Consider the following 15,797-nt stretch of genomic DNA (forward strand, 5'->3'; position numbering starts at 1 on the left):
TCCTATATAATAATTCTCACCTCCAACGTTCTGAGGCTGCCTGGAAATGTGGCTCTCTTGGAGGTGGTCTGCTAGGTGTGGTAGAACAAACTGCCCCTACTCTGTGAGGTTCGAAATAGAGCTGGACAGCCCCTAGCTGTAGTCTCTCAGTACTGTTGCAAGGGATCAAGCTGCCAAATAAGGAGGTGGGATAAGGAGGTCTTGGGTAAAGAAGGTGGTGGGTGTGTCTTTGGGAGGGAGCTGATCAAGATGGGTCTTTTTTGAAGGGGAATTGGAGGTGTCTGTAATACCTCTGGTTCCTGGGAGCATTAGGCTGACTGTTAGTATTCTGATGCTCCTGGGGAGGAAATATAATGCCAGTTTCTTTATTTGGCAGTTCGATCCCCTAATGGTAGTACTGCAAGTCTGGTCTGAGGCCACCATTTTGAGATCAGGAGTGGCCATGGAAAGACCATCTGGGGATCACGTCTGCTCTCTAATACCCACTAGAGACAGAACTATGTAGTTATTGAGGAGGTTTGGGGGAAAGGGAGGTGGGTTTTTGAAAGGGAAGGTCAGTGTGTGGGGTGTTGAAAGAGGATTGGGGTTGGGGGGAAGGAATTTTTTGAGTATATTGCATCCTTTAAGATTCTCCCCAGTAGAATTGGGTCACATGTTAGCACTCTGATGCTACCCAGTAGGAAAGATAACAGCATCTTTTGAGTTATTGCTATCTTTCCGTGAGTAATGCAGCTTGTGAGGTTTAACACAAGTGGCATTATTAATTGCATGGTAGTGAGCTCTTTTACATGCATTTGTATGTTTAGTATTTCATTATTAGTTAAATGTGCATTGTGGGAAAAAAATACCTGTGTTAAGGGCAAGTAATGCACATTATTATCGATTAACACATGTTATTTGGCAAATAACAAACTTAACTAGTTTTAGTGGTCAGATGTTGACCTTAAAACCCAGATACCTATTCTTTAACTATATTCTTTTTGTAATTGATTTATTGTTTGCAAATGTAGCTGACAACTGTTCATGGAGAATACCCTATCATTCTCTGTCTCTGAAACTGGGCATAGGTTGTCATTGTAATTTTCAAGCCCTTAGTTAACTGAACTGAGTGGCCTTGTAGTTTCCTATTTCCTGCCATTTTATTCTTAGCAAGATTGGAAAGTGCACATAAATTCAGCTGTCTCTGCTTATCTTCATTGTAGCACATGGATGAATGGTAGCAGTAAGCAAAGGCCTGTCCCCTTTCTACGCAGCAAAGATGATGCTTTGCATTGTGGCCGGTGTTCACAGTTTGTAAATTTAATGTTGAATGGAGTAATTCATACTCTTGCATCATAAAAAGTGATTTTGTGGTATGGATTGTCCATAACTTGATGTTCAAATGCTAAGTGGGACTTTTAGAAATGGTTTAATTATGTAAAGCACACTTTTACTATTTCTTCCAGATTTGTACCAGAGCTCAGCAGACACAAGTGTAAACAGCTTGAATGATAGTCTTGTAGAAAATGATGACATGGGCAGTGATTCAGGTAGGATCTCGTCTTCGTTTATAGTAGCAAGAACTAAAAGTCACTAGTGCAAGAATCTTTTATGCATAAAGGGCAATTCTATAACAAAACACCCCATATTAACACTTATGTGCCAATGAGGGGGATAATCGAATGGGGGCGCCCATCTCTAAGGACAACCCCATAAAGGGGCGGGGCAACCCGTATTATTGAAACAAGATGGACGTCCATCATTTGTTTCAATAATACGGTCGGAGACACCCAAATCATGAAATTTAGGTCGACCTTAGAGATGGTCGTCCCCGGTTTTCGGCGATAATGGAAACCGAGGACGCCCATCTCAGAAACGATCAAATCCAAGCCATTTGGTCGTGGGTGGAGCCAGCATTTGTCATGTACTGGTCCCACTAACTGAATGTAAAAAGGCCTTCCCTTACCAATCCGGAAAGGAATGGCCATGCATGAAGGAAATTGCATGCAAATGAGCTGCTCGCTGTTAGCTCATTTGCACACGATTTCCTTCCTAAGGAGGGGCAGCAACGGCAGTTGTGGATGTCCTTCCCTGTGACGGCAGTTGAGGACGTCCAAAGTGTGGATGTTTCTGTGAGAAGGACATCCATGCCTTTGCTATGCCTCCGATACCCTCTTTATTTATTTATTTGGATTTTAGATCACAAGTAGCAGCAGTGGGATTTGAACCGGTCACCTCTAAATTGCAGGACCAGTGCTCTAACCACTAGGCCACTCTTCCACTCTACTCCACTCCCTTGAAATTTGCCCTGTGGGGGGCAGTTGAGGACGTCCAAAATGTTTGAAAGAAGGATGTCCATGCCTTCATTATGCCTCCACTGACACACACATACCCCCCCCCCCCCCCCCAGGGACCTGCATACTGCCCTGCCCCCCCACAGGAATGGCCATATTTCAAGGGAGTGGAGTGGCGCGGCGCAGTGGTTAGAGCCCTGGTCTTGAAATCCACTGCTGCTACTTGTGATCCAAAATCCAAATAAATAAAGAGGTGTCGGAGGCATAGCAAGGCATGGACGTCCTTCTCACAGAAACATCCACATTTTGGACCCCCCTCAACTGCCGTCGCAGAGAAGGACGTCCTCAACTACCGTCGCAGGGATGGAGGCATAGCAAAAACAAAAAAGACAAAAGTTTTGAAGTTGTTTTTTTCGGGGTGGGAGTGGTTAGTGACCACTGGGGAAGTCAGGGGAGTCATCCCCTATTCCAGGGGTAGGCAACTCGGTCCTCGAGAGCCGCAGGCCGGTCAGGTTTTCCAGGATATCCACAATGAATATGCAGGAGATAGATTTGCAAGCACTACCTCCATGGTATGCAAATCTATCTCCTGCATATTCATTGTGGATATCCTGAAAACCTGACCTGCCTGCGGCTCTCGAGGACCGGAGCTGCCTACCCCTGCCCTATTCCCTCCGGTGGTCATCTGGTCAGTTCGGGCCACCTTTTTGATGCTTGGTCGTGAAAAAAATGGACCAAGTAAAGTCGGCCAAATGCTTGTCAGGGACACCCTTCTTTTTTCCATTATCAGCCGAGGACGCCCATCTGTTAACCACACCCCGTCCCGCCTTCGGTACACTGCCGACACGCCCCCTTGAACTTTGTCATCCCCGTGACAGAAAGCAGTTGACGACGCCCAAAATCGGCTTTCGATTATGCTGATTTGTGCGACCTTAGGAGAAAGACGCCCATCTCCTGATTTGTGACAGAAGACGGGCGCCCTTCTCCATTGGTTTATGAACTTCATTAGGGTTCTGGCATTGGTATTGGATATTCAATGCCAGGCCGTTTCCGGTGATTGGCATTGAATATCTGGTTTATTTTTGGCCAGTTTCAAGATAACTGGCTAAGGGGGTTGTTTACTAAAGCTTAGCTCGAGTTATCTGCAGCAGGGCCATAGGAATAAAATGGGCCCCTGCTGCAGATAACTTGAGCTAAGCTTTAGTAAAAACCCCCTAAGTCAATATTCAGACTTAGCCGGTTATCTTTAAACCGGCCAAAGGCATCACACATTTTTACATGGCAAGTATGTCCATTAAACCGGCTTTAAAAATCAGCAGATAGCCTGTTTTATCGGACATATAACTGGCCATCTGCTAGCCGCTATCCAGGGATATTCAGCAGGAGATAGCCAGTTATCCCCCGCTGAATATTGGCGGATAGGCAGTTAAGCGCTATTTAACCAGTCAGTAGCTGTTCTGGCCAGTTAAATAGCGCTGAATATTTGGGGGAGTGTGTCTTATCAGTAAATACGAAACAAACATAGGTGAAAAACAAAATAGAGTGAGGTGTTTTTTGTAAGTTTGGGGGCCTGTCTGACACAATGCTCAGATATGATTGCTGTTCCTGTATATAGATTTGTGTGGTTCTTGTTTATTATATATTACTAGCCGTTGAGCCCGTTAAAATGGCTGGTATTGGGGTTTTCGGAGGTCGCCGCTGCCCCCCCCCCCCCCCCCCGCGAGGTCGCCGCTACCGCTGCCCAGCCCTCCACCCCGGCCCAGGCCCCTCTCTCCGCTACTGAACTTACATTCATTCGCCGGAACGCAGCAGGGCAGTTCAGCTGAGCTGCCGTCGGCCTTCCTTCTCTGCCTGTGTCCCGCCCCCGTGTGACGTAACGTCAGCAAGGGCGGGGCACAGGCAGGGAAGGAAGGCAGACGGCCGCTCAGCTGATGTGCGTGCTGCGTTCCGGCAAATGGATGTAAGTAATCAGTAGCGGAGAGAGGGCCTGGGCCGGGTGGAGGGCTGGCGGCAGCGACACCGGGTGGGGGGAGCGGTAGCGGCGACCTCGGGCGGGGGCGGTAGCGACCTCGGCGGCTTTGCGCAGTTTCCCTCTCTGTCCTGCCCCCGTCATCACATATTGACGCGGGGGCGGGACAGAGAGGGAAGTCTCTACTGCGCATTTGTGAGTGAGTCGGTCACTCGCCGTTTATATGTTTGATGGTTGAACATACAGTTTTCTGTTTGCATTGGTTGATACCATGCTACATATGTTCTTGTTGATCGAAGTATTAGTGTGTTTATGGGCTGTTGGGTATGGGTGAGAGGGGGGATGTTGATGTTCTAAATAAAGTAAACTTAAAAAAAAAAAAAAAAAAGAAAATGAGCTCATTATTTCTCAGATGCGTCATTTTAATATGATGTACAGAACTTGCCCTTCATATATCCTGGTTCCATCTTCCAGTTGTTCCCCCTCCTTTGGCTTGAACTCTTTATAGACTTGATCTCTCCCATCCTCTCCAGTCAGGTGAAACGTATAGTTTTCTATTATCTTTGGCTCTCTCCACAGTCAACCCCTCCCTCATATCAACCCCCCCCACCCCCCCCCCAACCCCAACTCTCTCTCTCTTCTTCCCAAGCTTTTTTCTGCTTTTTCCCTCCCTAGTTCTCTCTTTCCTCTTCTCTGGCCCTTCTCCGCCCCTGGATCTCTGTGCTCCTCACCAAATTATCTTGCTCTCCCCAGCACAATCTCTCCAAGAAAAACCACCAGCTTTCTTTTTTTTGGCCTTTCCAGGCCTGATCTTCTTCTGCTCACTAGTTCTCCAGCAACTCCCCTTACTTCAGCGCTGTCTCTTAGAGGCTCTCTTTCTTTACTGCCTTCTTCATTCTGGCTTTGGGCTTACCGGTTCCCCTACTAATCAACACCTGCCGCTGCAGCCATCCTCTTTGGTCCTACAGGGCTGTGGTCTGTTATTTCAGGCATGTGTATACCAGTACTTATGGCTGCAGCTGTCACCCTGGGCCTATACAATCTATCTCCTGAAGCTGTCTCTATCCAGGCCCACACGGTTTCTTCATTCAGGGCCCCTGTGTGCTGGTACTTGTGTCTGATGCCTCCATCCTAGGCCCAGATAAGTTGGCATCCGCCATTGTAGTCATCTGTCCTTGGGCTCAAACAGTTATAGCTTGTTCATCTCCAGCCCACTTGAGCCAGTGCTCACAGGTACAGTCTTCTTCCTTGAGGGGGGCAGCTGAAATCCAGCTCTGCAGCTCCCACCTCCTTGCCCAGGTAGTCCAATGCTGTTATAGTTGTCTCCTGTTCCCTGAACAGAATTCTGGGGAGGGGAAAGTCTATGTAAATTCTGCATTGTGCAGTTGTGCAGAATTCCCCATGAGTATCATTTTAGCTCTTACTGGCAAGGTAGTAATATTTCAAACATGACCAGTTTTTGAGCAATGTTTACAAAGGATTAGGTACTTCTGTATCAGGCATGCATGCCTAACCCTTCCTGGTATCTTGTGTTCAATGGGCATATTTACTGTGCCCACTGACGTGGAAGTCCTGTGTTCCATTCATGTTTGATTTTCTCTCCAGTCCCTTTTGGAGTGGAGATGGAATGCAAAGTCTTGTTCTTCCCTCTGTGCTTTTTCTTGGATGTGAAATCAGTATGAAAATGGAGCTCTTTCTGATCTTTCCTCCTCAGGGTGCCTCATACTAACCACTTTTAAAGATAAATACAGGAAGATGTGACAAGAGAGGAGGACTTTGCTTACATTGTGACAATAAGCTTGTTTGTCGGGAAATGGTGTTGGATCGAACCAATGAGGACTTTGTATTGTAAAATAAGCTTATAGTACCTGGTGCATTAGAGAAGAAAAGAACAGCTCATTCTGCACGTTGTCTCTGAGCTGCCGTTAGTCCCAGAATAACTCTTAGACACTGATTGTGTGAGATAGATTCTGGCTGTCCATGTTAAAATTTGGCTATTGTTTCTGTTCTTGACATGTCTACTCATTGTAAATGATTTTGAAGGGGTGGTATACACATCCTTAAAAGCATGAGCAGAAACATTTTTACAATTTGAACAAATCAAATGTTAGCACTATACAGAGGAATAGAAGAGCCTATAAATAAGCTTAACATGCTTAATGAAGACCTAATTTCAGTGATTTATTTATGTAGATATTTAAGTGAAAAATAGACTATCTATTTATGAGTGATGAACTTACAGAAGTTTGGATCAATGATTTAATTACAGGGAGAAGTAATGATTAAGAACTTGTATGTGTGTTGTGATCTCCCAATTCTGATGCTTCATAAATATATTGAAAGCATGAAATATATGCATGAGTGAATATCTGTCTGTAGAATTTATTTGATTAAAGTGTTGATAATGTCTTTCAGCATTTGTTGGATCATAGCTGATGGCTCCCTTTTATATCTGCTGCAAAACATATGTAGTCTGTTTTAAGGAGCGTTATTCTCTTATAAGACTTTTTATGCATAAAATAGTGTTTTATATACATAAGCGTGTGAAGGGCAATTCTCTAACTGCATGTGTGTAATTAATTGGCATAAGTGCATTAGTGTGTAATAGCAAGGGGATGTACACATGGGCGGAGGATGGGAGGGGCATGTGCAAACGTTTACGCATGCCGTTTACTTGGCGTAACTATGTGTGCTTAACTTTAGGCATCAGTGCTGACTTGCACTTGTATCCTATAACACAGGAGTGGGCAACCACAGTCCACGAGGGCCACGACCCAGCTGGATTTTCAAGATGCCCACAATGAATATGCATGAGATCTATTTGTGTACTATGGAAGCAGTACATGCAATCAATCTTATGCTTCTTCACATAAGCCTAAGCACTGCCACGTTGGGAAAAGCACAAAGGCCCATCAAGCCCAGCACTCCATCTCCGACATGCGCCATCCAGGCCCCAAGAACCTGGCAAAACCCCAAAATTTAATGGACGATCAAATGGACTGTTTCCTTCAGGATCTGTTCAGACCCCCTTTAAAAACTCAGCAAGGCCAGCTGCCATCACTACCTTCTCCGGCAGTGAGTTCCAGAGTCTAACCACGCGCTGAGTAAGAAAAAAGCTTCTCCAATTTGTTTTAAACCTACCACATTCTAATTCATCTTGTTCCCCTGGTTCTATTATTGTTGGAAAGCGTAAACAACGCTCACATCTGTCCGCTCTACCCCACTCTATTTGTACCCTCTATCATATCACCCCTCAGCCGCCTTTTCTCCAGGCTAAAGAGTCCCTAGCCTTCTTAACCTCTCCTCATAAGGTAGTCGTCCCATACCTTTTATCATTTTTGTTGCCCTTCTCTGCACCTTCTTCAGCACAGTAGCAGATGAATCCAGAAACTGGTGGATTGTGTCCATCTTACCAGCAGGTGGAGATAGAGATCACTGAACTGAACTCAAGTGTTATCGGATGGCCAGATCACTAGTCAGTCAATATACCTCTATATCTACCGTGTTTCCCCCGAAAACTAAGACAGTGTCTTATATTAATTTTTTGCTCCCAAAGATGCGCGAGGTCTTATTTCAGGGGATGTCTTATTTTTTCGGGGAAACACGTACAAGCCATACCCAAATGCTTTATAATCACCACACTAGAGGACCAAATGATTACACACACACACACACACACAAAAAAAAAAATCCGATGGCCCCTGATAGAGGAAGAACGAGGAAAAGGAATGCGCTGCTTTGGTGTTATAGACATCTGGCTCTCACCTCACAAGGACACAAAAAAAACAAACAACCTCCCCTAATAAACCAAAACACAGTACCATATCGCCATCACTACCTCCACAATGAGCGACAACTACACACACACAGCAGCACAGCAGCAGCTAGATCAGTTTCCGTCCCAGCCGGTAAAAAATTCAAGCATTCTCTGATTCGATGGAATCATTGGACCTGCAAACCTTTTCATTGGTTGATATCCCATAAAGCAACCATTCTATTTTTGATTCGCTGCACTGAAAATTATAAGCAAGAAAGGCAGAGGTTTTTTTTAAATTCTCGATCACCATTGGCTTCCTTCTGACTTGTAGTGTCCTCTGATTTGTTAGCGCTTACTCCATCCTTTCAATTGCTCTAATTGGCTGTTTCTAAACACCCGGTATCCGGGTAAGAATGGCGGCGGTAGGAGAGTGTCCACTCTTGGCTGAATGGCTGCCTGTATCTCTTACTCATGTTGAATATATTTCAGGTAAATATTCCCCCTCAGTCTTGCTTCTTGCATTACGTTAATATTATTTCGTCTTTGGGTTGCAGTGAAAAAAATTAAGGTTTCTGTGTCCATGTCCCATCGGGGCCAAACAAAAACTTTGCTAGGTCTTACTTTCGGGGGAGGCCTTATATTTAGCAATTCGCAAAACCTCTACTAGGTCTTATTTTCAGGGGATGTCTTATTTTCGGGGAAACAGGGTAGCAGATGGTGGGCGTCTAGCCTCCTGGATTTTGTGTTTCGGGGGTGGGGTTCCTGTTTTAGCTTGAGCGACTCAGTTAAGCCAGGGGGTATGCGGCTGTGTGGTGCCCACTTTAGGGGGCATATCTGGTGGTGTCAGGTCCCTATCCCACCCCATGTTCCCCTTTCCCCAGTGCCTGTTGCCAGTTTGCCTCAGTTCCTTCCTCACAGCTTGGACAAAAAAAAAAAGGCTACTGTGTTGCTTCTAGCTCTTTGAGCAGATGTAGCTGTATTTGGCAGGTTTTGCTAGCTTGGGGAATCTCTTTAGGAGAACGGAGACCCAGATCAGAGTGGCCCTTTGAATGTTTTCTTTCTGTCAGGTTGTTGGCTAACTGCACAGTTATAGCAGCAGAAAGTGGTAAAAAGGTGCTCCTGCTATGGGAAATGGCAGGCGGCTTGGGAATCTGTCCAGCTGGATGCACGGAGGCTCTAGCTGGAGCAGGGTCCTCTCTTACCACTGAGCCTACGTTTTCCCGCATGGAAATGGCAGATGCGCAGCCTCGTGATGATTTGGACATGGTTTTGCTGCAGTAGTCGCAGTCTGCTTTGGTTTCGCTTCTGGGCTCCATTTCCTGTTCTCACAGTAGGGGACCCTTCTTCATGAGCTGGCTCAGGGAGTGAGGTGCTCTGGGCTTTTTGGGGGCCTTGGAGCTGTTTTCTTCTGATTTTGTACTGCTTCGGCATCAGGCCTACTTGCTAAAATGGTCCGTTCAGCAAACCAAGCCGTGTCAGTGAACCACCTGGAAAGTTTTCCTGCACAGGGTGGACACTTGGTGGTAGTGGTCACCAAGAGACCACCTTCCTGGTTGGGGGGGGGGGGTGGTCTTCAAAGACATATGTAAGCTCTCCTTTGAGGTATCCGCTGTCACCTTTCATAGGATCAGGCGTCACCAGGGGCTAGTCCATTCTGGTGGCTCTGGATCGGCTGCAACGTTCTTGGTATGTGGAGCTGCAAAAATGTCTGGCCTGTAATTTGCTCTGGGTGCAGGTTGCAGCTATGGCCTATTACAGGGGGCATGGGGTGGGTTGCTCTCCTGGGCATCATATCTGGATGTGGTGCATTTTTGAGAGGGGTTTAAATGCCTCAAACCTTTGCTGCTGTGCCTGGAATGGAATCTTAACCTAATTCTTAATCTCAAGGCTCTGCTGCATGCATCATTCAAACCCTTGTGGAAGGCCTCAGATAAGGATCTTGCTCTGAAAGCTGTGCTTCTCATGGCTATGGCATCAGCCTGTCAGGACTCAGAGCTCCAGGCATTATTGTGTAGAGATCTTTTTCTTTACTGAGGCAGGTGTCACGATTCGGACGGAGCCTTCATTTTTTGCTGAAGGTCATTTGGCCTTTCACTTCAATCAGCTGATCTTCCTTCTTTCCTTCCTTCCCTCTTTTCGGGCGGAGGATTATCTGGTGGACATTGTGCACTGCGTTGGATGTTCACAGGGTCCTTCATTATCTGCAGGTCATTAATTACGTTTAGTGTTTGGATCATTTTTTTGTGTTTCGTGCGGGTCCGAATTGGGGCAGTGTGGTTTCAAAAACGATATAGCACTGTGTATTAAGGAGGCTATTGCCTCTGCTTATCTTCTGGCGGGCCGTAGCTCGTTGGTTTCTTTGCGGGCACATTCCACGGGGCCTTAGCAACTTCATATGCATAGAGGTTTGTAATTTTTCTCTGAACGAAATCTTGGGGCATCTCTGCATAATTTTTCCAAACATCATCAGTTGGATGTGGCAGCTCGGGCATATTCTGATTTTGAAGCATCTATGGTTTCCATGGGACCCTTCTCCTCCATCGCTAACTCCAGGACTCCGATCCTTTATCTCGCCGCACCTTATGCCTGGAATAGACTTCCTGAACCGTTACGTCTAGCTCCATCCCTGGCCACCTTCAAATTCGGGCTAAAGGCCTACCTGTTTGATGCTGCTTTTAATTCCTAACTTGTCACCTGGTCGTAACCTTATCTTGTCTTCCTCTCTTCAATAGTCCCTTTCCCTATGTGTCCTTCTGTCTGTCCTACCCTTATCCTTATGGGTCCTATCTGTCTGTCCTGATTTAGATGTAAGCTCTTTTGAGCAGGGACTGTCTTTTCTTCATGTTCAATTGTGAAGCACTGCGTACGACTGGTAGCGCTATAGAAATGATTTATAGTAGTAGTAGTAGTAGTAGTAGAGTGGCATCTTCCCATCCTATTTAGAGACTGCTTTCTACATCCCACCAGTTTCTGATTCATCTGCATCTGCGCAGAGGAAGAAAAAAAATATGTCTTGCCTGATACATTTCTTTCCCTTAGTAGTAATAGATGAATCCAGGATCCCACCCTAATGCTGCTGGACAGTTTTGGTCTGATGTGGGTCTCTGTTGTAGGTATGTTTGCAGTTCGTTTTTACTTCATTTCTTCTATCAGTATCAAGCTGGTTTTCCATATGTTTTGTCTTCTCCCTTCGGCTTTGTTACAAGAAATACTGATGAGTAGGGAGCTGGCCGTCCTATAACACTGAGTTAAGTTTAGTGATCTCTATCGCCACTGCTGGTAGATGGACACAACCCACCAGTTACAAGCCACCATTTCTGTGGATTAATCTGCTGCTACTAAAGGAAAGAAAATTATCAGGTAAAATATCACTTTTCCATATTCATTGTGGAAATCTTGAAAACCTTGACTGGGTTGTGACCCTGAAGGACCGTGATTGCCCACCCCTACTATAAAAGCATCTTTGGTGCACAGATGCCATATTGGACCACACCAATTCCAAGCACCAGTTCTGTCTTAAGGTGCCTAGTGAAAGTATGTGAATTCAGCCTTAAGGGGTGGAGTTAGAGCAAAGTCCCTTAAATTGGACCAGATAATTTGCACAAGGGCCAGAGCAGGTATAACTGTGTGCAGGCACTTTCTGTGGGTGGGTCAGTGGGGGGGATAATTTTTATAAAGACAGACAATGTAAACTTACTTACCTTTCTGCCCTACAGGCTAGGTGCTTTTTCAGAAAATTACCCTCTGCAGGGACCCATATTCGTCAGCATTGTCGCACTGGGGACCACTAGCATGGCTTGATAAGAGGCCCGTAGTTTGTTAATTTATAGAATAATTTATAGAATAGAATTTATAGAATAATTTATAGAATAAATTGAGGCTTTCTTTTACCTATTTTTGTGTACAAACATTTTAAAAAAATATCTTCACCCAGTAATGACTTTGTGGTAACATAAGGCTAATTATTTTTCAGCTTATATTTTAGGATTATTTGCAGAATCACAAACTAAAGCAGAAGTTCTCAGCCCTGTTCTCAGGACACACCAAGCCAGTTTGGTGTTCAAGATGCCCACAATTAACATACATGAGATAAATTTGCATGTATTGCCTCCATAGTATGCAAAATGATCTCATGCATTTTTATTGTGGGTATCCTGAAAACCTGACAGACTGGGTGTATCCCAAGGACTGGGTTGAGAACCTCTGAACTAAAGTGATGAACTTCATTCTAGTAACAGCTGAAAGGATGTTTGTTGTACAAAATTGTAAAGCTGTCTCTGCACAGTACTTGTAACAGTAAAACTATTTGCATATTCAGAGTGTTTCTGCAATATATATTGATACTGATAATGGGATTTATTTTAAAATTCTCAGTAGATCAAGATGAAGGACAAGACACTAGCAAAAGATCCTCTCCTGAACCTGACATGACCCTGAGAGACTACCAGATGGAAGTGGCACGACCAGCTCTGGAAGGGCGCAACATTATAATATGTCTTCCTACAGGAAGTGGGAAAACTCGAGTGGCTGTTGTACATTACCAAGGAACACCTGCAAGAAAGGAAAAGAAATTCCAAGCTGGGGAAAGTTATTGTGCTGGTTAATAAGGTATCATTTTGAACTGGTGCACAAATTAACATTCCATTACATTGCTTCCCACTATTCCAGAACCTGTGGGATAGTGTGTCCGTCAACCAGCAGGTGGAGATAGAGAACTGAAAACTAAGCTGAGTCATATCTCTCTTGGCATCCAGTCCAGCTCCTCAGTATTCTTCTATCTCCAGAAGGTGGATGGACAAACTTTTTAGCCTCTGGTTTTGAGTGCTTTGCTCCTGGTTCAGTTGGTCAACAGGTCCTTAGTTCAGCTTTGTGGGTGGCTTTAGTCTGCAGAGTCGTATCTGGAGGTCTTCAGATCCCTGTCTGTGGTGCCCTGAAAATTTGTTTCTTTCTTCCCTTCACCTCTCCCCTGTTTCCTGTGGAGCTCTCCTTTTCCAGCACAACAACCTTGGAATGAAAGAGGTTTGCTGGAGCATATGGGGACATAGTATTGATCCTGAACCTTTCTCATCTGTAGTAAGCCTGACAGTGGTAAGTCCGACTAAAGTTTGACTCAACCACTTGGAGGGCTGCAAGTTCAACGTGGTGCAGGGAAAGGATCCTGACTCTCCGCTTGGGACATGTTGTGCTGTGCTGGTGACAGTTGGGGTGAATGGTGACTCCCACGGAGGCAGTTAAGCAGTGTTACTGCTAGCCGGCATCAGGGCGTTGCAGTGTGTGCCAAGCCGGGAATCCCTCAAGACGCAGAGGAAACAGTTGGCAACAACTCATCTTTGGATTTGGTGCACTTGGAAGGCAGTTTTGGGGCGTCAGTCCTCAGGGCGATGGTTCCAGGATCCCACCCAGTCTAGGGATTGCTTTTAAACCTCCCCTTCTGGAATAGTGTGAAGCTGCTTAATGAAGTAGAAATTAGGTCTTACCTGATAATTTTCTTTTCATTAGTCCTTCTGACTATTCCAGAGACCCACCAGAGGTTTCTACTACTACTACTATTTAGCATTTCTATAGCGCTACAAGGCGTATGCAGCACTGCACAAACATAGAAGAAAGACAGTCCCTGCTCAAAGAGCTTACAATCTAATAGACAAAAAATAAATAAAGTAAGCAAATCAAATCAATTAATGTGAACGGGGGGGGGGGGGGAAGAGAGGAGGGTAGGTGGAGGCGAGTGGTTACGAGTCAAAAGCAATGTTAAAGAGGTGGGCTTTCAGTCTAGATTTAAAGGTGGCCAAGGATGGGGCAAGACGTAGGGGCTCAGGAAGTTTATTCCAGGCGTAGGGTGCAGCGAGACAGAAGGCGCGAAGTCTGGAGTTGGCAGTAGTGGAGAAGGGAACAGATAAGAAGGATTTATCCATGGAGCGGAGTGCATGGGAAGGGGTGTAGGGAAGGATGAGTGTAGAGAGATACTGGGGAGCAGCAGAGTGAGTACATTTATAGGTTAGTAGAAGAAGTTTGAACAGGATGCGAAAACGGATAGGGAGCCAGTGAAGGGTCTTGAGGAGAGGGGTAGTATGAGTAAAGCGACCCTGGCGGAAGATGAGACGGGCAGCAGAGTTTTGAACCTACTGGAGAGGGGAGAGGTGACTAAGTGGGAGGCCAGCAAGAAGCAGATTGCAGTAGTCTAAACGAGAGGTGACAAGGGTGTGGATGAGGGTTTTGGTAGAGTGCTCGGAAAGAAAGGGGCGGATTTTACTGATGTTGTAAAGAAAGAAACGACAGGTCTTGGCAATCTGCTGGATATGAGCAGAGAAGGAGAGAGAAGAGTCAAAGATGACCCCAAGGTTTCGAGCTGAGGAGACAGGGAGAATGAGAGAGCCATCAACAGAAATAGAAAACGGGGGGGAGTGGGGAGGTGGGTTTGGGGGGGAAAATGAGAAGCTCAGTTTTGGTCATATTTAATTTCAGGTGGCGTTGAGACATCCAGACAACAATGTCAGACAAGTACGCTGAAACTTTGGTTTGGTAGCAAGGTGAGATATCAGGGGTAGAAAGGTAGATTTGGGAGTCATCAGCATAGAGATGGTAGGAAAAGCCATGGGATGAGATTAATGAACCAAGGGAAGAAGTGTAGATAGAAAAGAGGAGGGGACCAAGAACAGAACCCTGAGGTACGCCGACAGGCAGAGGGATAGAAGTAGAAGAGGATCCACCAGAGTGAATACTAAAGGTGCGGAGGGAGAGGTAGGAAGAGAACCAGGAAAGGACAGAGCCCTGGAATCCAAGTGAGGACAGGGTATCGAGAAGTATGCTGTGATCGACAGTGTCAAAAGCAGCGGAAAGATCAAGAAGAATGAGGATAGAATATTGACCTCTGGATTTAGCCAGTAATAGGTCATTGGAGACTTTAGTAAGTGCAGTTTCGGTTGAGTGGAGAGGGCGAAAACCAGATTGTAGTGGGTCAAGAATAGCATGTGAGGAGAGAAAATCAAGGCAGCGGCGGTGAACAGCACGCTCAAGTAATTTGGAGAGAAAAGGAAGGCGGGAGATGGGTCGGTAATTAGAGGGACAAGTAGGGTCGAGTGAAGGCTTCTTAAGGAGAGGTGTGACCACAGCATGTTTAAAGGCAGCAGGGGCAGTTGCAGTGGAAAGTGAGAGGTTGAGAATGTGACAGATAAAAGGAATAAGAGATGTGTAGTCATTGCAGAGTAATGGGCCAAATAATTGTCATTTTGCTTGGTGCTTCCTGCATATTTCTTGTTCTCTACAAGTTGTTCAGATGAGAGAGACCTACACGTTTGATCATCTGTTTACTGTTAGGTTAGGAAGTTGTTTAAGGTTGTTGTGTTTATTTTGAGTTTCTCTGTACTGCTTGTCTACGTAAATACTGAGCAGCTGGACTGGACGCCAAGAGAGGTGTTTCAGCTTACTTTTCAGTTCTCTGTCTCCACCTACTGGTTGATGGACACAGCTATCCAACAGGTTCTGGAATAGTGAAAAAATCAGGTAAGACCTAATTTCTCCTTTCTCTGTGTGGTAGAATTGAATATTCTCAATGAATTTATTTTTATTTGCATCTTTATTTAACTACAAGGCTATTTTTTTTATATTAGTTATTGTACCTTTAGAAAATGTTTTTGTATAGATGCAATATTTGGTGATAGATGCAATAGAATTCTGTATCTTTATTGAGCAAAATATTCTGTAGAATAAACAAACGTAAAATTTTAAATGATCAGGGACAAGTGAAGTTGGAACCTAAAATTTGTGTTTTACCAAGTCCTGTGGATGTTGGCTATAGAGG

At 45.2% G+C, this 15,797-nt stretch overlaps 1 protein-coding gene across 1 annotated transcript in view; it reads left to right on the plus strand.

Moving 5' to 3' along the window:
- Positions 1-15,797, plus strand: part of IFIH1 (interferon induced with helicase C domain 1) — a 111,210-nt gene that overhangs the window by 39,238 nt on the left and 56,175 nt on the right. Inside the window, 3 exon segments of the mRNA XM_030209828.1 lie at positions 1,446-1,529; positions 12,377-12,531; positions 12,533-12,607. Of these exon segments, the coding sequence (XP_030065688.1) occupies positions 1,446-1,529; positions 12,377-12,531; positions 12,533-12,607 (314 nt within the window).

The sequence above is a fragment of the Microcaecilia unicolor genome, chromosome 7, assembly GCF_901765095.1.
Source record: "Microcaecilia unicolor chromosome 7, aMicUni1.1, whole genome shotgun sequence".
NCBI lineage: Eukaryota > Metazoa > Chordata > Amphibia > Gymnophiona > Siphonopidae > Microcaecilia > Microcaecilia unicolor.